This window comes from Palaemon carinicauda, chromosome 6, assembly GCF_036898095.1.
Source record: "Palaemon carinicauda isolate YSFRI2023 chromosome 6, ASM3689809v2, whole genome shotgun sequence".
Taxonomy (NCBI): Eukaryota; Metazoa; Arthropoda; class Malacostraca; order Decapoda; family Palaemonidae; genus Palaemon; species Palaemon carinicauda.
Window position 1 is genome coordinate 116954895 of NC_090730.1, and position 21875 is coordinate 116976769.

The following is a 21875-nucleotide window of genomic DNA, read 5'->3' on the forward strand; positions in this document are numbered from 1 at the left end:
GTAGGCCTATTATTAGGAAAGAAAACTGAAAATTTTTCTTTATAGTTTTTGAGTTGACGTAAGTATTTATCCAGCTTTGAGAAAGTGGTATTATGAACATCAGGGAAGTATAAGAATAATAGACAAAAAAATATATCAAAATTCAATTTGGTGAATATATTCCTCTTAGGCTGTAAATCAAGTTTTAAATATTACCTAAAATTTTTATTAGGACAGGTTTTGAAAAAGAAGGCTTGGATCATTGGATATTGCAGTTATAGAAGCACAAGCATTACATAAAAAATTAGGTCCATAAATACCTGTGGAGTGGCAGACATTTGAGCTGCAAACTTATCAACATCGGTGCCCCTTAGCCAATCAGTAGCACTATGACCAATACCTGATGCTTGAGCTATGGCCTGCGGAGCGAGGAATTAAAGAGTTTGAATTTGACAATAGTCATCTAGGCATACGTAAAAAAATGTTAATATAGTAAAACAGGCTTTACTTATCCAGCAAAAACCTTGAATAGCATGAAAATAATTCTTTAATTATAAACTTTACTGTCTACAATTCTCTCCAAACTTTTACAGCCTATTAATAGAATACAGTTATGTTTGCCATGCTTCAAGGAAAATAGAAATAAGAAATATTTTGTGCTTTTACTTTCATAAAAACTCATTGCAGTAACCAACCAGAATATGCATCAGATATGTTCAGAAGTTGAAAAGTTAGCAAGTCCAACATCGTTACGGTTAAACAACTCACAAAACACCCACAACTTCAAACCCTTCACTGTTTTCTGTCAGCTGCTACAGCTATTGCTAGCTAACCAGGCTATGAATGTAACAAGAATTCCTGTATATAGATATTTTCTTCATATTTTATGGACTAACAATTTCAAAATTTATTTTTTTTTTTTGAGTTTCCAATCTGTTTATAATCTAACACTAGTATACATCTATTACTATAATTACTAGCCAAGCTACAACCACTGTTAGTAAAGCAGGATGATATAAGCCAAAGGGCTCTAATAGGGTAAAATAGCCCAGTCACAAAAAGAAATAAGTAAATAAATAAACTACAAGTGAAGTAATGAACCATCAAAATAAATTATTCTAAGAACAGTAACAAAATTAAAATAGATCTTTTATATATGAACTATAAAGAGAGACTTATGTCAGCCTGTTCAACATATAAATACATTCACTGCAAGTTTGAAATTGATGTTCCACCAATTCAACTACAGTATCTGATTAGGAAGATCATTCAACAATTTGGTCAGAGCTGGAATAAAACTTCTAGATTACTGTGTGGTATTGACCCTTATGATAGAGAAGGCATGACTGGTAGAATTAATTGCATGCCTAGTATTACGAACAGGATGGTACAGTCCGGGAAGATCTGAATGCAAAGTATGATCAGAATTGTGGAATATCTTGATGTAAGATATATAAAGAACTAACTGAACGATGGTGCCAGAGATTAATATCTAGATCAGGAATAAGATTTTCAATAGACAGAAGATCCTGTCCAACAAACTAAGATGAGATTCAGCAGCTGAAGACCAGACAGGAGAACAATATTCAAAACAAGGCAAAAAGAAAGAATTAAAACACCTCCTCAGAATAGATTGATCATTGAAAACCTTGAAAATTAAATTTACTATCAAGAATCACACCTAAAATTTTCAAAAAAGTCATACAGAGCTAAATAAATATTATCAATGCTGAGATCCAGATGTTGAGGAGCCACTATCCTCAACCAACTTACAGTCATACTTTGAATATTGTTAGGGTTCAACTTCATTGCCTAAAATTTGTAAAATGCACTAATTTTAGCTAGATCTCTATTAAGAGGTTCAGAAACCCCAGATCAACTTTCATGAGATGAAATTGATGCAAAGAGAGTAGCATCATCTGCATATGCAATGACCTTGTTTTCTAGGCAAAACCACATGTCAAGCGTTTATAGTATAAAAAGTAATGGGCCAAGAACACTATCCTGGAGAACACAAGATATCACTTTCCCAAAATCACTAAGCTGCCCATCAATGACAACTCTTTGCCATCTATCACTTAAAATTCAATATTGACACTAAGAAAAGACCCATCACCACTCTCAACTCTTTGTGTTTGAAAACATGAGCCTCATAATTAATACAGCTAAAGGCAGCAGTAAAATTAATTCCAACCATACAAACTTCTGGCCATAATCAACGGACTTCTGTACAGCATTGGATATTGTAAGATAGGTATCACGTGTTATACTCATCAACATAAACAACTAAAGTATATGAAAAATTCCTTCGCCTATTTGTTCTTAATGTGCAAAATATTTTCAAAAAGTTATTAACTATTTGACGACCACATTATATTGCACATCATGTTGCCTCCCAGAACAAGGGTCTTGGCCGTTAGCCAAAAAAGGAAAATAAATAAGGTTCAAATTGCTGTAGTGGCCTTCATATTTGAGTTATAGCACTAATTTTGAGAGTTATTTTTTCTAAAAGGATATATTTTATGACAGAATATTCAGAAGTGCAAAAAAAAAAAAAAGCTTAGTCTGATTTAATAAATGTTGAGCTAAGCAGCAGAAAAAATAAAAATTCTCCCGAGGACATAAATACAGTACACGGCAAAAAATTTATAAAGGATAGGAAGGTATGTTTAATTTTCTTCCTGAATTCTGTATCAGCTAGGCTTTTAGTTTTTTCTAGTTTGGCTCAAAAATTATCAGAAAACTAAGAAAGAAATTATCATAAAATCAAAAAATTTCTGAGCGTGAAAACAATGATAGTTCAAAAACTAAAATGTCTTTCCATTGCTATTCGGCACCATGCGTTGTGGTTTAACTAAGGTTGTAACACTAGCATAGGCGTATTTTATACTAAATCCCAATTTTCTTATTTCTAATGAATATTTGAAAGACATGCCCAGTAGACCTTGTTTAATCTATACTTAATTTTCTTTAATGAGGCAGATTTGCACTCACTTGCAGGGGTACCCTTTTAGCTTGGAAAAGTTTGCTAATAGCTGATTAGTTGAAAGCATTTTGTCCAAATAGCATCCTTGGTTTCAAATAATTACCAATTAATGTGAATCAAAACTTATTTACTAGCCTAAATTTTTCCCTCAGATATATGTATTGTCAATAAATAATGTTAACGAATAAAGAGTTAAAGTATTAAGATGGTAAGTCTAAATTTAATAACACCCGCTGAAGTCAACAACAGGAGCTTGTTTTCAGATGCACACTACGTATATAATTTTGTAACTTTTCCCACATTTAACCAAAAAATGGGATAAAGTACATTAAGTATAAGAAAAACCTGTTATAAACTTTCTTTGAATACCAGAATCTACTAAAAATATGGAATACATAAAACTCGTTATTGGCGAAAATTGCAGGGAGGTGAAAGGAAAACCCCTACTGTCAAATACCGAGGCAGGGATGGAAGGATATCGTGGTTATAATTAGGAAGTGAAATTGTGAATACTACAGTAGCGTCAAACCCAAAATAGTGCTATTAATTGAATCTAAACCTTTACGAAAAAAAGAGCAAACCATTTATTTCTATACGGACTTAGTACAGTAAGTCTGTATAGAAAGGGTTTGCTATTTTTTTCATGACGGTTTGGATTCTTGTGTATTGTGTAAAATATGTAACTTATGCACATGCTAAATTAATTAGGGTTGTACACACACACACGTATGTATGTGATAAACATCTCAGCTCACATCTCTTGTATCCCTTTCTATACGGTTATACATCATATGCTTTTGATGTAAGTCCGTGTATGTAGTAGGTTCAATTTTCTAATCTTTGGGAAACTTTCACTTGTAAGATTTAACAGCTAAATATAAATGAATCTGCAAGCACTCTTTAAAATGGGTTCTGGGAGCTAAACACATACTAATATGCAACAACTCTTTAAAATGGGCTTTGGGAGCTTAAGATGATTGAGTCTTTTTTGCCTCTATTCCGAGATAATTGGCTTTAAGACTGAGAGCCAGTTACAATTTCTTTCATCACTTCCCCTTTAATATTACATGCCAAGTTATAACCCTAGTTGGGAAAGCAAGATGCTATAAGCCAAAGGGAAAATAGACCAGTGAGGAAAGGAAATATGGAAATAAACAAACTGCAAGAGAAGTAATAAACAATCAAAATAGAGTATTTTAAGAACAGAAATAACATTAAATTAGAAAGTTTTAAGAATTTAATCTGAAATTAGTGGTTTTTGTTCAATAAGAAATGTTCTGTATACTTTGAAGAAACTATGGATATTGCAGATAGTGCCCCTAATTGACTATGAGAGTTTGAAATGTCAATTTGTCCTCTGTCCAAAAGGCAGTGCCTTTTTTTTGTTGAAGGTTTGGGCTCAGGAGCTCACTAAGTTTGGATACAAATCCTAAATAAAACCTTGAAGATTAAGGTTCTAGACATTTGGAGCAAACCTACATTTTTCTATTTTCATAGAGAGGGTTCTTTGGAAGAAATTATCGATACACTTCAATTACATACCAGTCTGGTGTTCGATGGACATTTTCTCAAAGAATTATGAACTTTTATCAAGATTATTGGTTTCTAGGTCCTATAGTAGCTGCTTTGGCCTTCTATTTTTCTTTTTTTAATTCATTTCCTTTTCAATATTGAAATATGGTTAGAAAAACGGTTAAAAGCCCTATATTACAATTGTTTTTTTAATTGAATGCCATTACAACCTAATCCTATTGAATCTAGAATTTTCATTAGGTTTTACATTAAATATTTTTTTACCTATCTCTTTCCTTCACTGGTATCCCCCTCCATCAATGTGGGAGTATTTGAACATAAGGCAAAGTTTATAGAAATAAACAGAATTTTGATGATAATCTTATCCATTTCTATAATCACCTAATGTTTATACTGTATATATGCCAACTCACCTCCCCACTGTCGTGTGATGTCAAGGATTAGGGAATAATTTATATTACGCAACTGAATGGGCAACTCTTAGCGAACTGCTTACCATTAACTGTTAGATTGTTTCTTCAATTTATTGCAGGCATGTACCATTTTAAAAAGAAAAAAACAGGGGAAAATATTTTCTAATTTATAGAAGGTAAACATCAATAAACCAAGCTTATGAAGAGGCAATATGAACCTAAAATGAGCATAGAAATAAAAAAATTATCATTAAAATGATATTTTGATTATAAAATAAATTTTTGAATATACTTACCCGGGTAATATATAATAGCTGACGTCTCGGACGGCTCGACAGAAACCCAAAAACTCGCGAGCGATCGCCGTGAAGGTTGCGGGTGTGCCCACCAGCGCCGACTATCGGCCAGATACCGCATATACTTGTAAACAGCTCCAGTTCTTCTCATTCCGCTGGGTCTCTATCGGGGAGGAAGGGAGGGCCTTTAATTTATATATTCACCGGGTAAGTATATTCAAAAATTTATTTTATAAATCAAAATATCATTTTTAAATATTAAACTTAGCCGGTGAATATATAATAGCTGATTCACACCCATGGTGGTGGGTAGAGACCAGTATTAATACAATAAAGGCGTATATGCTTAGAGTTTTTGACAATTATATCATAACAAAACCCAATTAAATATAGGTACCTGGTAAGGAAGCTGACTCTGACGATTACTCTGCCTTATTAGTCCGCTTTCCTCACGAAGCCCAGCCATCCTCTCAGGATGCTAGACTCCCAGGAGCTGTTATATCCAGGGCGACCACCCATACAACAGGACCTCATCAAAACCCTTAATCTGGGCGCTCTCAAGAAATGACATTTGACCACCCGCCAAATCAAAAAGGATGCGAAAGACTTCTCAGCCTTCCGTACAACCCAAGACAAGATTAAAAACATTTCAAGAGAAGATTAAAAGGATATTGGGATTAAGGGAATGTAGTGGTAGAACCCTCACCCACTACTGCACTCGCTGCAACGAATGGACCCAGTGTGTAGCAGTCCTCATAAAGAGTCTGGACGTCTTTTAAGTAAAATGAAGCGAACACCGACTTGCTCCTCCAAAAGGTCGCGTCCATAATACTTCGCAGAGATCTGTTTTGCTTAAAAGCCACGGAAGTTGCTATAGCTCTTACTTCGTGCGTCTTGACCTTAAGTAAACAACGATCTTTTTCACTTAAGTGAGAATGAGCCTCTCGGATTAAAAATCTAATAAAATACGATAAAGCATTTTTAGACATAGCCAATGAGGGCTTCTTAACGGAGCACCATAAGGCCTCAGATCCACCTCGTAAAGATCTGGTACGAGCTAAATAAAACTTAAGAGCTCTAACTGGGCACAGTACTCTTTCAACCTCGTTGCCTACGATCTCTGATAGGCAAGGTATATCAAAAGATTTAGGCCAAGGACGAGAAGGCAGTTCATTTTTGGCCAAGAAACCAAGCTGAAGCAAACATGTGGCTTTATCTGTAGAGAAGCCGATGTTTTTACTAAAGGCATGGATCTCACTGACCCTTTTAGCCGAAGCCAAGCACACCAAAAAAAGCGTCTTGAGGGTGAGATCCTTCAGGGAGGCTGAATGTAATGGCTCAAACCTGTCGAACATTAGGAACCTTAGGACCACGTCTAAGTTCCACCCAGGAGTTGCCAAACGACGCTCCTTAGAGGTCTCGAAGGACTTAAGGAGATCTTGGAGATCTTTATTATTGGACAGATCTAAGCCTCTATGTCTGAACACAGAAGCCAACATGCTCCTGTAGCCCTTAATAGTGGGAGCAGAGAGGGAGCGAACATTTCTCAGATGCAGGAGAAAGTCTGCAATTTGGGCTACAGAGGTACTGGAAGAGGAAATGGATGATGACTTGCACCAGTCTCTAAAGACCTCCCACTTTGCCTGGTAGACCTTGATGGTAGATGCTCTCCTAGCTCTCGCAATCGCTCTGGCTGCCTCCTTCGAAAATCCTCGAGTTCTTGAGAGTCTTTCGATAGTCTGAAGGCAGTCAGACGAAGCGCGGGGAGGCTTTGATGAAGACTCCTTACGAGGGGCTGCCGTAAGAGATCCATCCTTAAAGGCAGACTCCTTGGAACGTCTACCAGCCATTGAAGTACCTCTGTGAACCACTCTCTCGCGGGCCAGAGGGGAGCAACCAACATCAACCTTGTCCCTTCGTGAGAGGCGAACTTCTGCAGTACCTTGTTGATGATCTTGAACGGCGGGAATGCGTACGCGTCCAGGTGAGACCAGTCCAGCAGAAAAGCATCTATGTGGGCCGCCTCTGGATCTGGGACTGGAGAGCAATAGGTCGGGAGCCTTTTGGTCAACGAGGTGGCAAAGAGGTCTATAGTGGGTTGGCCCCAAGTCATCCAAAGACTCTTGCACACGTCCTTGTGGAGGGTCCATTCTGTGGGGATCACCTGACCTCTCCGACTGAGACAGTCCGCCAAGACGTTCAAGTCCCCCTGGATGAATCTTGTCAACAGTGAGATGCCTCGATCTTTTGACCAGATGAGGATGTCCCTTGCGATGACGAACAGTGTGTGGGAGTGAGTGCCTCCTTGCTTGGAGATGTACGCCAAGGCTGTGGTGTTGTCCGAATTGACTTCTACCACTTTGTTTCGTAGAAGACTCTCGAAACTCGTCAAGGCCAAGTGAACAGCCAACAGCTCCTTGCAGTTGATGTGCAGGCTCCTCTGATCCGACGTCCAAAGACCCGAACATTCCAGACCGTCCAGAGTCGCTCCCCAACCCAAATCCGACGCGTCTGAGAACAACACGTGGTTTGGGTTCTTGACCGCCAGGGACAGACCCTCTCGCAGACTTATGTTGCTGTCCCACCAGTTCAAGCACGTTTTTACTGGCTCGGAGATCGGGATTGACACAGCTTCCAAAGTCTTGCCCTTGTTCCAATGGGAGTCTAGATGGAACTGGAGAGGGCGAAGGTGAAGTCTCCCTAGTGAGATAAATTGTTCCAGGGATGACAGAGTCCCTAGGAGGCTCATCCAACTTCTCACTGAGCAACGGTCTTTTTTTTTAGCATGAGGAGGACTTTGAGCAGGGCTTGCTCTATCCTGGTGGCAGACGGAAAAGCCCGAAAAACTAGACTGCGAATCTCCATCCCCAAATAGAGAATCGTCTGGGAGGGATTCAGTTGAGACTTTTCTAAGTTCACCAACAGTCCCAACTCCTTTGCAAGAGCCAACGTCCATTGAAGGTCCTGCAGACAGCGATGACGGGACGACGCTCTGAGAAGCCAGTCGTCCAGGTACAGGGAGGCTCGAATTCCCGATAAATGAAGGAATTTTGCCACATTCCTCATGAGCCTCGTAAACACGAGAGGAGCAGGGCTGAGGCCGAAGCACAGTGCTCGGAACTGGTACACCACATTCCTGTAAACAAACCTCAGATACGGTTGGGAATCCGGGTGTATAGGAATGTGGAAGTACGCATCCTGCAGGTAGAGAGAGACCATCCAGTCTCCCTCTCTGACCGCTGCTAGGACGGACTTCGTGGTCTCCATCGTAAATTTTGTTTTTACAACAAAAACGTTGAGCGCACTGACATCCAGCACTGGCCTCCAACCTTCTGTATGCTTTGGGACAAGGAAGAGACGGTTGTAAAATCCCGGTGATTGAAGGTCCGAGACTTTCACCACCGCTCCCTTCTCTAGCAACTGAGAAACCTGCTGATGTAGAGCTTGTCTCCTTGACTCCTCTCGATACCTGGGAGAGAGGTCTAAAGGAACTGTTACTAGAGGAGGTCTGCGTACAAAAGGTATTTTGTACCCCTCCTTGAGCAACAACAACAGACTCTCGGTCTGCACCCCTCTTCTCCCAGGCCTGCCAGAAGTTGTTCAGTCTGGCCCCTACCGCTGTCTGAGGACGTGGGCAGTCAGACTCTGCCACGGGAGGACTTGGATCCTCTCCTCTTGCCTCTTTTACTGTCGGCACGAGCGCCTCCCCTACTGGGGGCTCTGCCACGAAAGGGCGGGATAAACCTCGTCGCTGGGGTATCGATCTTGGGTCTTACGACATAAGACGATGAAGGAGCACCCTTACGAGCAGACGTAGCCATCAGGTCGTGGGTATCCTTCTGCACCAGCGAAGCCGCAATATCCTTGATCAACTGCTGAGGAAACAAGGCAGATGACAACGGGGCAAAGAGGAGCTCCGACCTTTGACAGGGAGTTACTCCTGCCGAAAAGAACGAGCAAAGAGTCTCCCTCTTCTTCAGGACTCCAGCCGTAAAGGTAGCGGCGAGCACATTGGAGCCATCACGGATGGCCTTGTCCATGCAGGACATAATAAGCACGGAAACATCCTGGTAGGCCGACGAGATCTTCCTGCTTAAGGCTCCTAGCGACCAATCTAAGAAGTTAAAAACTTTGAAGGCCCTGTAAACCCCTTTAAGGAGATGGTCAAGGTCCGAAGAGGACCAATAAACTTTAGAGCGTCTCATGGCCAGGCGACGGGGAGAGTCTACTAGGCTTGAGAAGTCTCCCTGGGCAGAGGCAGGAACTCCCAAGCCGAGAACTTCTCCCGTGTCATACCAGACGCTCGCTCTAGAAGCCAGTTTAAAAGGAGGGAAAGCAAAGGCTGTCTTCCCCAAACTCCTCCTGGTGATCAACCAGTCGCCTAGCAAACGTAAAGCCCTCTTAGAAGAGCGAGAGAGCACTAGCTTAGTAAACGAAGGCTTCGAAGCAGCTAGGCCTAGCGCAAACTCTGACGGAGGCGAACGAGGAGCAGAAGGTACAAAATGGTCTGGAAAAAGATCCTTAAAAATCAGCATGATTTTCTTAAAGTCCATAGAGGGCTGAGCAGCTTTAGGCTCTTCTCCGTCTGACAAACTGCCCAAAGGAATATCAGTAGGCGGAGGATCAGCAACTTCCTCATCTGAAGGAACCTCGTCCGACAATTGTCGAGTCTCATGAAAAGGAGAGACCGGCCACGGCGGCAATGCTTGACAGGCAATGTCCACAAGCAAAGGAGCAGCAGTAGCAGTCGAGGAAGCGACGTCATGCCGCTGCTGAAAGGACTGAAAACCTTGTGACTGACCAACAACAACAACAGGAGTTGATTGACGCTCGACGTCACGTCGGAACTACATTGACTGCCTAGACTGAGCAGTCAAAACAACCTTCGACTGCGGTGCTTGACGCTCAACGTCAAGTCGAGGCAACTGAGCTGGTTGGCGAACGTCCTGAATGTCAACACGAGACTGCGGCAGCGGCTGAACGTCAACACGAGACTGCGGCAGCGGCTGAAAGTCAACACGGGACTGCAGCGAGGGAGGATCCATGTCACATGACTGACGTGACAAACTACCGACATCACGTTTCAAAGTGCTAACGTCAAAAGGACGAGTAAAAGCTCGTTTGGGCGGCTGACGGCCAGAGTCTCGATCAGCGTAACGGCGATGCAAAAGCGAAGGATCATCATGAACCTGCTCAACGTTATACTCCTCCATAAGGGAGGCAAGCTTAGTCTGCATATCCTGCAGGACCACCCATTTAGGATCAACGGGAGTCGGGACGGGCCGAGACGACGGTAACGTCTGTGTCGGCAAAACATTGCCTTTACCGAGACTCTCGGAGCCCGTGTTACGCTTACGTTTAATAGGCGAACAGTCTTCCGACGACTGCAAAGGGTCAGAGCTGTCCCAATGGCTACAGCCAGGACGCTGGACCTGTCCTGAAGGGACTGACTTTCGCTTCAAGGGTCTAGAAACCTTGCTCCAAGGTTTCTTTTGCGAAAAGCCTTCGGATGACGAGGAGAACACAGCCTCGCTCGTCTTATGGTAAGGGCGATCTTGACGAGAAACGCCCGATACCAAAGAGGGAACGTCTGTACGTTGGTTAAAGCCTCTCGTCCCCTTAAGTCCTACGACATTACTTCTCCCTGGTGCAGGGGAGCCTGAAAGAGGTCTCGGACTAGGGGAGCGACAAGCACGGACAGACGAACCCTCGGTCGCAACACTAAAAACACTTTGCGCACTTATCACTTTGTCACTACGATTTTCTGATTTGCCACTCTGACACTTTAATAACTTCACATCTGACATGAGTTGGTTACGGTCCGAAGCTAAGGATTCAACTTTCTCGCCTAAAGCTTGAATCGCAAGAAACATATCCCGCATGGACGGTTCATGAGTGCTAGTAGAGGGTTCAGGAACAACTACTACAGGGGAAGGATTAGGTTCAGGGGCATGGGAGGAGGAAAATTCCAATGACCTAGAGAAGCTTCTCCTCACCCTATCTCTCTCCAGCTTACGAGAATATTTATCAAATTCAAGCCAGTCGAATTCCGACAAGACCACGCACTCATCACACCGATCTCCTAATTGACAGGTTTTACCCCGGCAATTAGAACAAACGGTATGTGGGTCGAGAGAGGCCTTGGGAAGACGTTTGTTACAATCCCTAGCATTACATTTGCGAAATTTAGGTCCAGGGATAGGAGAAGAGTCAGCCATATTGAACAATCAGAGAAAAATCCAAAACAAATCCAAAGTCATCAACAATAAACACTAGCCAAAAAAGGGTTCAAGAGTTTTAATTGAAGAGAAAAACACCCGTCACAGCGAAAGCTCAAAACAACCAAAATAAAGTACTTCACCAAAAATGACGAAAACTCAAGGTCAACAGCGAGCGGAATCAACTTGTCGATAAGACCGACAGAGAAGAACTGGAGCTGTTTACAAGTATATGCGGTATCTGGCCGATAGTCGGCGCTGGTGGGCACACCCGCAACCTTCACGGCGATCACTCGCGAGTTTTTGGGTTTCTGTCGAGCTGTCCGAGACGTCAGCTATTATATATTCACCGGCTAAGTTTAATATTTAAAAATCTGTTTTTCATCTTTTTATTGGGCAAGACAATATTGCATCACCTACTAAACACTACATATTCACAAATATTTTTCGGGCAGTTATGAGTGAACTTAAAATAGCTATGTATTTTGTTTAGTTCATATTTGCACCTGATGAGTGATATTGGATGGTTGCAGGATTTATGTATTTTCTTAGGGTTAATTTAGGGAAGCAAAGCATTAGCCTAATGATTCCAACAATCTTCAAAGCTTAACGATACCATATTTCATAAATCTTGTAATTATCTAATTTTAATAAGTTCCTACAATTATTCCCAGATTATCCATTGCTGAATTAATGATGATGGACCTGATATACCATAAACTTAAAGATTATTTTCACCATCATAGTCTCATGTCAATACCCTATTGTACACAGATAAAATTTGCATTCAAAATGATGTTTTAAATCATAAAATTACAGCTTAAAAAATATAAATACAGTATCAAACTCAAACTCAATCACATATTTGAACTATTTCTGCTTTTTGTGATGCTTTTCTATTTTTCATAAACCTTTGCTTATTGATTTCAGCAAAGAACTTCAAAAGTTGTCTTTCAGTTTCTTTAAGTAATAAATGGTCCTTGTTCAAACGAAAAACTCCAAAGAGCATACAAAAAGGCTGTAATCACAATAAATAAGCGAATGAGTTACTATTGGCAATTGCTAATAGCAAAGAGATACCATGCTATTTAAGGATAGGTTACGAGAGGAAACACAACAACTGTACTTTATAAAACCTTCCCACCACTGGAATTTTCTGTTTGTCTGTCAGCGCATCAAAAGATTTGGGGTTTTGTAATTTCGGATAAAGAATTCTCAGTCTGTACTTTGATGCACTGTAGCTGTGTATGTCATTGACTAATATCAATCAATAAAGGTAAAATATTATTTAAAAGGATATCCCTCTTTTTGGTTTATTTAATTCTTTTGTAATGAAAAAGAGAACATGAATCATAGATCATTAGTATAATAAATTTTCTTCTAAAGTAAAAATGAAATTCAAAATTAAACAAAAATAGTTAAAGCATTAAAAGTGATTGAATCTTTGGACTTTACATGAATATGAATATGCAGTGCAGTATAAGAACACTGCCAACATATTTAACATTGGTTGACAATCAGGTGATCATAATGCCTGTGACAACCTAAGAAAAACTATTTAGAATTTCCAATGTAAATGTAAATTTAGTTTTTAATATTCTATGGTTTGTATGTGTGGATTAATTTGAGATTATTTTAGAGTACTCTTTAATTAACATTCTATGTTTTTTATTCAGTACTTTAAAGGGCGATATGAAAAATTGGAAATCATGACATTTGTTACTGTAACGGTACAGTGAGTGAAAGAGCTTACGAAATGAGGATGTTTATATCTTAGCAATTTCTAACAAGTGTATGCATAAGTACAGTTTTGAATCATTTTGAAGCCTTATTTAACGATTTTAGCAGTTCAAAGATTTCAAGTCTATTTCTTATGCATTCTCTCTATCTTTTGAGAAGTGTTTTATTGATTCAAACATAAGACAACATTCAGAAATTTCTTATTTCTCCACGAGATTCGGCATGCGACCAAGCAAAATATTGTTAGCACAATGTTTGTATGGTGGAGGGTTACTGTACTGGGGTTCTATCAGGATTTCAAAGAAATATGGACTTATTTCTAACTGCATAAGTCCAAAATGCAAATACCTAATACTAATCAATACAAGGAGTAATAACTTACTACACAAAAAGGAGATGCATAAAATAGTCCACTGAATCATCAATCATGGACTGCATCTATAGCAAAGGAAACTCATCAACAAAAGAACTCATGATCCCTAGTTATGTGAAAATTCAATGAACTAGATTTAAGAGTCCTGTACTAAAATATGGAGTTTTAATGATAAAACAAAGTTTTATGAATACTTACCTAGCAGTTATATATATATAGCTAATGTCTCTGACTTTCAGCAGAATTTTTCAAAACGCGGCAACCTCCTTGTGGTGGTTGTGCGGTTAGGTGGTTAACACCCCTTACAGGGTGGTACAAGGAATCATTCCCGTTTTCTGTTCTTCAGTTCATCTATGCCCGACCTGTCTCCTGAGGGGAGGTGGGTGGGCCTTAGAATATATATATAACTGCCAGATAAGTATTCATAAAACTTTGTTTTATCATAAAAACTCCATTTTTATGAATAAAACTTACCTGGCAGTTATATATATATAGCTGATTAACACACTTGAAGGAGAGTGATAGACAGTAAACATCGTTGGGGAAAACAACCAAAAAAGTTGTAGGATAAAAAACACCTTGATTCCTTACCTGCTAAGGTAGCTGACTTCAAAGGTTCCTGCCTCTTGAGTCGCTTTCCCTTAGGAGTGTCAGCCAGGATGTGACCTGCAGTGCTGAAAACACTCAATTGAGTCTGTCAACAGGGTGAGACCAACAATCTGACAAGACTTCAGGATTACCTATTGCCCATATATTAAAAACTGCAACCTTACAAAAACCAACCACCTAACCTTTGCAAAGTAGATATCAATTATCTAACTAGACTGAGGTGACTGTATACAAGTCGATGTCCTCAGACAACCATTAAAATCACCAACCCACACACAGGCATACAAAACTAAGGTTGAGGGGAGGTAGTAACTCCTTTGCCTAATACAGAAGCCGTAGCTACGTATGGGCCCAAGGTATAGCATTTCTCATAATCCACTCTCACCTCTCTGAGGTAATGAGAGGCGAACACAGAGTTGCTCCTCCAGAACGTCGCATCCACAATTTGTCTGACCAACATGTTCTTGTGGTAAGCAAGCGAGGTCGCAATGGCTCTCACTTCGTGAGCCAGCACTTTTAATAGGCCGAAGTGTTCCTCCTCACACAAGAGATGCGCTTCTCTTATAACTTCCCTCAGGAAAAAAGACAAAGCGTTCTTAGAAAAGGGCTTCTGAGGATCTTTCACCGAACACCACAAGGAGCTAGAAGAGCCTCTCACATTTTTAGTGTGAGACAAGTAGGCTTTGAAGGCTCGGACTAGACAGAGGAGCCTCTCTTGCTCTTGACCCACTAGGTTAGTCAAGTTAGGAACCTCAAAGGTCCTTGGCCAGGGCTTTGAAGGGTTCTTGTTCTTGGCGAGGAAATCTATTCTTAGGGCACAAACTGCCAGATTCAGATTGAAGCCTACCTGCTTTTCAATTGCATGGACTTCACTGACCCTTTTAGCTGTTGCCAAGGCCAAAAGGAAGAGGGTTTTCTTCGTAACCTCCCTAAGAAAAGCTTGTGAAATGGGCTCAAATCTCTTGGTGCACAGAAATTCAAGAACCACATCAAGGTTCCAAGAAGGGGGCTTTAACTGGACCTGTTTGGTTGTCTCAAAAGACTTTACGAGGTCATGTAAGTCCTTATCGTAAGACGTCCAAGCCTCTATGCCGACAGACTGACGCGAGCATGTTTTTGTACCCTTTGATTGTGGACACTGCCAGCTTAGCGTCCTGTCTGAGGTACAACAAAAAATCAGCAATCTGGCTCACAGAGGTAGTGGATGAGGAAACATTGTGCTTCCTACACCAAGCTCTAAAAGTCTCCCACTTGGACTGGTAGACTCTCTGTGAAGAGACCCTCCTCGCTCTGGCGATAAGTTTCGCAGCTTGCGCTGAAAATCCTCTCGCTCTGACGAGCTTCTCGATAGTCTGAAGGCAGTCAGATTGAGAGCGAGGGGGTTTTGATGATACCTCTCGAAGTGGGGTTGTCTGAGCAGCTTTGGACTTGCAGGAAGGCTTCTTGGAAAGTCCATCAACATGTCCACCATTGGAAAGCCCATCAACATGTCCACCACCTCCGTGAACCATTCTCTCGTTGGCCAGAAAGGAGCTACCAGGATCATTCGTCCCAAATCGAGGAGGGCGAATTTCCCGACTACCTGATTGATGATCTTGAACGGGGGAAAGGCATATGTGTCCATCCCCGTCCAATCCATCAAAAAGACGTCCACCGCTATCGCCTCCTTGTCCGGAACTAGGGAGCAATAGTTGGGGATCCTCTTGCTCAAGTTGGAGGTGAAAAGGTCTATTAGGGGTCTCCCACACAGCATCCAGAGACTCTGACAGACCTGTTGGTTGAGGGTCCAATCTGTGGGAAGGACCTGCCCTTTCCTACTGAGCATATGCGCCCTCACATTCCTCTGTCCCTGTACAAACCTCGTCAGCAGATCTACCTTGTTCTCCTTCGCCCAAAGAAGGAGCTCTCTTGCTGTTTCGAAGAGAAACAGAGAGTGAGTCCCCCCTTGCTTTCTGATGTACGCAAGAGCTGTGGTGTTGTCTGAGTTGACCTCCACAATCTTCCCAGACACCGAGTCTTTGAAGGCCTTTAGCCCCAGAAAAATGGCCATCACCTCCTTGTTGTTGATGTGCCATTCCAAGTGATTTACTTCCTAAGAGCCTGAGACCTCCTTGCTTCCTAGTGTTGCCCCCCAACCTGACTCTCATGCATCAGAAAACACCACTAGGTCTGGGTTTTTCTTGTGTAAGGAGATCCCTTCCCCCAACAAGGCTGGATCCAGCCACCACTTCAGAAGATCCTTGACTTCTGCTGGAATGGGGAAGGAAAAGGAGTCTTCCTGCGTCTTTCTGTTCCACGTTTTCGAAAGAAAGTGCTGTAGAGGCCTTAGATGGAGTCTCCCCAGTGAGACAAAATGCTCGAGGGAGGAGAGAGTTCCCAGCAGACTCATCCACTCCTTCGCTGAGCACCTCTTCTTGTCCAGGAAACTTCAGACTTTTTCGAGACACTTGTTTTGTCTTTCCTGTGAGGGAGAAGCCCGAAATAGAACTGAATTCAGAACTATCCCCAAATAGAGAATAGTCTGATTCGGCTTGATCTGAGACTTCTCCCTGTTGATGACCAGGCCTAGATCTTGAGCCATCATAAAAGTCTTTCGTAAATCCTCCAGACATTTCTCCATCGATCGTGAACGAATCAGCCAATTGTCCAGATAAAAGGATATCCTTATCCCCTCTTGATGGAGCCAGCCTGACACATTCGCCATTATCCTGGTGAAGACTTGAGGAGCCGTGCTGAGACCGAAGCAAAGCAATCTGAATTGGAAGCACTTGCCCTGCATTACAAATCTCAGGTACTTCCTTGCAAATCTCAGGTACTTCCTTGAAGTCGGATGGATGGGGATGTGGAAATACACGTCCTGCAAATCGAGGGACACCATCCAGTCCCCTAGACGTACTGATGCCACCACAGACTGAGTCGTCTCCATGGAGAACTTCGTCTTCTCCACGAAGACGTTCAGAGAGCTGACATCCAGGACGGGTCTCCATCCGCCCGAGTTCTTGGGCACTAGAAACAGGTGATTGTAAAAGCCTGGGGAGGATAGATCCCAAACCGGTTCTATCGCTCCCTTGTCCAGCATTTGGTCGACTAGATCTAGGAGGGCCTTCTGTTTCCAACCTGTGTACTGGGCTACTAAGGCCAGCGGAGTATCTGCGAGAGGAGGCTTCTTCAGAAAGGGGATCTTGTATCCTTCCTTGATGACTGAGAGGGACCAGGTGCCCGCCCCTCTTCTCTTCCAAGACTGCCAAAAACCTGACAGTCTTGCACCCACTGTCTAGAGGAGATGTACTTCATTTTCTGGAGCGAGCTCTGAACGAACCTCTGTTCGATCTTGCTCCTGATTTTTGCCTTCTTCCTCTAAAATCTGGTCTTGAAGTAGTTTTGCCTTGATAGGGCTGCTGGAATTTCTTTTTCTCCCATTTCGAAGAAGGAGGAGCGGCTGCCAAGGACTTACGAGCCGAACGAGATAACAGGTCTTGGGTGGAATTTTGGGCCAGAGAAAGCGTAATGTCTCTTACCAGGGCCTACGGAAAAAGATGTTGCGACAGGGGGGCGTAAAGAAGCTCAGACTTCTGGGCAACAGTTACAGACCTTGAAGTAAAAGAGCAAAGCAGGGCCCTCTTCTTTAGGATTCCAGCTGAGAACAGCGAAGCCAACTCATTCGCCCCATCTCTAAGGGCCTTGTCCATACAGGACATAATACTGGTTAGGTCCCGAGTTCCTTCCATCTGGTCAATCTTCCTGGCCAGAGTCCCTAGCGACCAGTCTAAAAAAACTAAAAACCTCAAAGGCTCTAAAAATGCCTTTGACGAGATGATCCAGCTCCGACATCGACCACATGACCTTGGCTGAGTTGAGAGCATGCCTTCTAGCCGAGTCCACTATGCCAGAGAAGTCACCCTTCGAGGAGGCAGGCACTCCCAGACCCAAAGGTTCCCCAGTCTCATACCACATACCAGCCTTCGAAGCGAGACGAGCTGGTGGAAACGAGAAGGAAGTCTTAACTGCTTGTCTCTGTTCCTTCATCCAGTCATCAATCTTCGCAAGAACCTTCTTTGCAGAAATTGACAGCTTCATCTTGATGAAGGCCGACTGTTTCTTGGCCTTTTTTCTGCTAAATTGGGATTGAGGAGATTGCGGAGCAGCAGGTTGGAATTCCTCTCCAAAAAGTTCAAGAAGGGAGCGAGAGAGAACTTTGTAATCTCAAGCAGCGTCAGCAGGTTTATCATCGTCATCAGAGACCTCCTCGAGATACTGATCCACATCTGTAACATCCTTCGAACGAGAAGAAGGCTCCTTAGAATCCGACAACGGCAAATCAAAGGAATTGTCCTGCAAAAGAGGGCTGCAAGACGCTAGACCCCGAGAACAGCTTGCGTCCTGGCGCCAAGCGTAGGAGTCGTCCTGGCGCCGAGCGCTGAAAGAGTCCTTGGTGCGGTAGTAGGAAGAGTCCCGAAGGTGAGAGGGGTAGGAGTCCTTACGCCGAGAGCTGTTAACGTCCTGGGAACGAGAGGCAGTGTCGTCCTGAGGAATCAGGTTGGTATCGTCCTGGTGCCGAGAGCGAGAGGCAGAGTCGTCCTGGCGTCGAGAACGAGAGGAGGTATCGTCCAGGCGTCGTGAACGAGAGGCGGTATCGTCCTGGCGTCGTGAACGAGAGGCAGTATCGTCCTGGCGTGTGAACAAGAGGCGGTATCGTCCTGGCATCGAGAACGAGAGGCGGTATCGTCCTGGCGACGAGAGGAAGTTTCGTCCTGCGTAAGCATAACATCATCGTCCTGCGTAAGCATAACGTCATCGTCCTGGCGCCGAGAGAGAGAGGAGGTATCGTCCTGGCGCCAAGAGGAATTCCGTTCCCTTTTAGAAGTTGACTTCTTAATAGGCAAAGAGTCGTCTTTACGTCTATCAGACTGGGCGTGAGGGCGGCTAAACGCTTGAACTAACGTAAAAAGTTGTTCCTGCATGACAGACATAAAGGATTGGGCAACTTCTGCTCGGTCTTGCGGTCCCGAAGGAGAGGGCTGACGAATTACACTCGTGGAAGGAGAAGGATCTTCGGCTGCTTTATCCTGACTTGCGGACTTAGACTTCGTCCTTTTCACAGGCACGGAGTCTAAATCGTCCTCCGACGGACAAGGTTCATAGCTGCTAGAACCGGGAGAGAAAGAACGAGACAGTTCGTCGCGGTTCCACCTCCTCTTCGTAGGTCTTGACGCCTCAAACTTCCATTTACGTCTGGGAGAGGGATTTGGAGAAGAAATCAACACATCCGACACGTCTTTTCCGTGACGGTCAAGAACAGCCTGGGAATCGGCAACAGGACTGTCTGAGGTTACGGCTGACCGAGGGTACATACCTGTCACCCCCTTTCGGTTGTCGACGTACCTTCTCCTTTGGTCCTGGGAGCTTGGTAGAGGTCTATACCTAGGGTAATGACAGGTTCGGTCAGTCGCCACCTCCACTGCACTTTCACAAGCACTAAAATCACCTCTGCTTTTCTTACCTTTAAAGGCCGCAAGTTGTTCTTTAATGGCCTTCAACTCGGCAGCCATCCTAGCGTACCGAGGGTCATCCGCAGATACGGATCCTGTAGAAGGGGCAGGAGTTACTAACTCAAGGGAAGGATCAACTTCCAAAGAGGAATTAATTATAGGATCAAAGGATAAATCTACACTAAGTTTGTCTTCCTTCCCACTAACAGACTTAGATTTAGACCTAGAAGCTCTCCTAACTCTATCGAGTTCTAGTTTACGCACATAGCGCTTCATAACCAACCAATCCTTTTCACTCAAAATCTTACATTCCCCACACCTATTATTAAGGGCACATTCAAAACCCCTACAATTCAAACACACGGTGTGAGGGTCTACCGCCATTTTCGGTAACCTCCCCTTACATTCCTCATTCGCACAGACACGGAATTGAATTTTATCACTCATAATGATAACAGCAAAAAAGCAAACAAATAACAAAAACACGATTGCCAAATCCCCAAATCAGTGTACAGTACTTCACCAAATAGCAGACTGGTACAGTGAAACAGGGAAAGCGAAGAAATACTAATGACGGACCAACATGTTGTCGGCCGGCAGAAATGAACTGAAGAACAGAAAACGGGAATGATTCCTCGTACCACCCTATAAGGGGTGTTAACCACTTAACCGCACAACCACCACAAGGCAGTTGCCGCGTTTTGAAAAATTCTGCCGAAAGTCAGAGACATTAGCTATATATATATAACTGCCAGGTAAGTTCTATTCATAAAAATATAATATTACAGTTTTACTTCAAACAATAAACATTTACCTGATATTTGCATGCTTGCTACACAAGCTCAAACTTCCCATATAAAATATTGTACTCTCAATGTTCTCATCCTGAAATTTCTCCTTTTTATAATAATTTTTACCTTAAAAAATAAAACCAAAATTAATTCAATAGTAGAAAAAAATCTGGGTATCATGTATTTTCATTATGTAGAAAGAGTTGTTGTAACTCTAAATGCAAATGTAGGCTAGCTCATTTGTGTTGGCAAAACTAGCTAACTAAAAGCAACTTGTTCCGTCATGAATACAAATACTCATTTTTCACTAAGAGTAGACTCAGCATAGCTGGGTGTTCACAACCATGAAAACTTATGCGAGGTGGCAGCCAACCTCCCAGGAAACGGGGGTATGGGGGAGGCTCCCGCTCAGCCCTCACACTCGCTATTTCAATCACTTTTTACTTGGCTGCCAAAGATAGGATGTGCCCATTACCCCTTTCATTTTCTGTTCAACCAGATAAAATTAACTTTTTTCTTTCTCTTTGCAGGTGTACTTACACTGTTTTCCCAAGGAAACATCAAGCGGATCTGCCCTGGTACAGACGGCCACCTTCGTGACACTTTCCGTTCCCCTCTAGAGACAGACCCTCACCAGCTTTGACCATCGTGCAGAGGACATTTCTGTGATGCGTGTATCGGGAGGGGCAATCCTACCAGTGGAAGCAGTTCGGCAGCAGGAGGAAGAAGTCTGAGAGGGACTCCTTGCCCCCGAGCTTTGCCTCAAGAGACAAGAAGCCCAGACTTCTTCTGCAGGAACCCCTACTCCTGTTTCTGTCCACTTGGCCTTTTCCAGAGCTCGATCGGACAGGAGGAATGTGCCTTTAACCCCTGGAAAACTCTTGGGCCTGAGAAACCCCAATGCTTCCTTTGGAGAAGCAGTGGCGCCCTCCTCCCTTTGTGACCTTTAACCTTCGTTGGGACTTTCCTATTCTCCTTTAAATGACAGACTGTTAAAAGGTGTTTAAGTGTTGCACATAGAAGAAACCTCCTCCTGCAGAGGTTGGTCTAGGGCCTTCCTCTTATTGTGCAAAGCAAAGGCATCTCCTTCTCTCTGGTCTCAGGTCCTTCGCAGTTTCTCCTCCATCCTTGAGATGCTGCAGGTTGCTCCCCCTAGGGATAAGACGAGAGTGAACGTGGCTGTTGAGCCTCAGGGTATCCCTCAGCACCTGCAAGCCCTGAGGGAGACCCCGCCCTCATGTTCGCGAATACTTCACCATGTTTGAACGAATTCTTCTTCAAGCTTCTCATAAGAATTCTCACAGCTACTTCCCAGCTCGCTCTGACTCTTTGAAGGGGGCAGCAGACCAGCCCTGCTCGCCTTCTGTAGCCCCATGGGCACCCCATTATACAACAATGGCGTATAAGATCTAGCCAAAACATCCTCGCCTACCATCACTAGGTCGCGC

The 21875-nt window shown here is 42.9% G+C and overlaps 1 protein-coding gene across 1 annotated transcript in view; it reads right to left on the reverse strand.

The window, feature by feature from the left end:
• Positions 1-226: 226 nt before the first annotated feature.
• The window catches only part of LOC137642177 (dihydrolipoyllysine-residue acetyltransferase component of pyruvate dehydrogenase complex, mitochondrial-like), a 70720-nt gene continuing 49071 nt past the window's right edge, over positions 227-21875 (reverse strand). The window contains exon 5 of the mRNA XM_068374724.1: positions 227-398. Within this exon, the coding sequence (XP_068230825.1) occupies positions 255-398 (144 nt within the window). The 3' untranslated portion in view covers positions 227-254. The remainder of the gene's footprint in view (positions 399-21875) is intronic.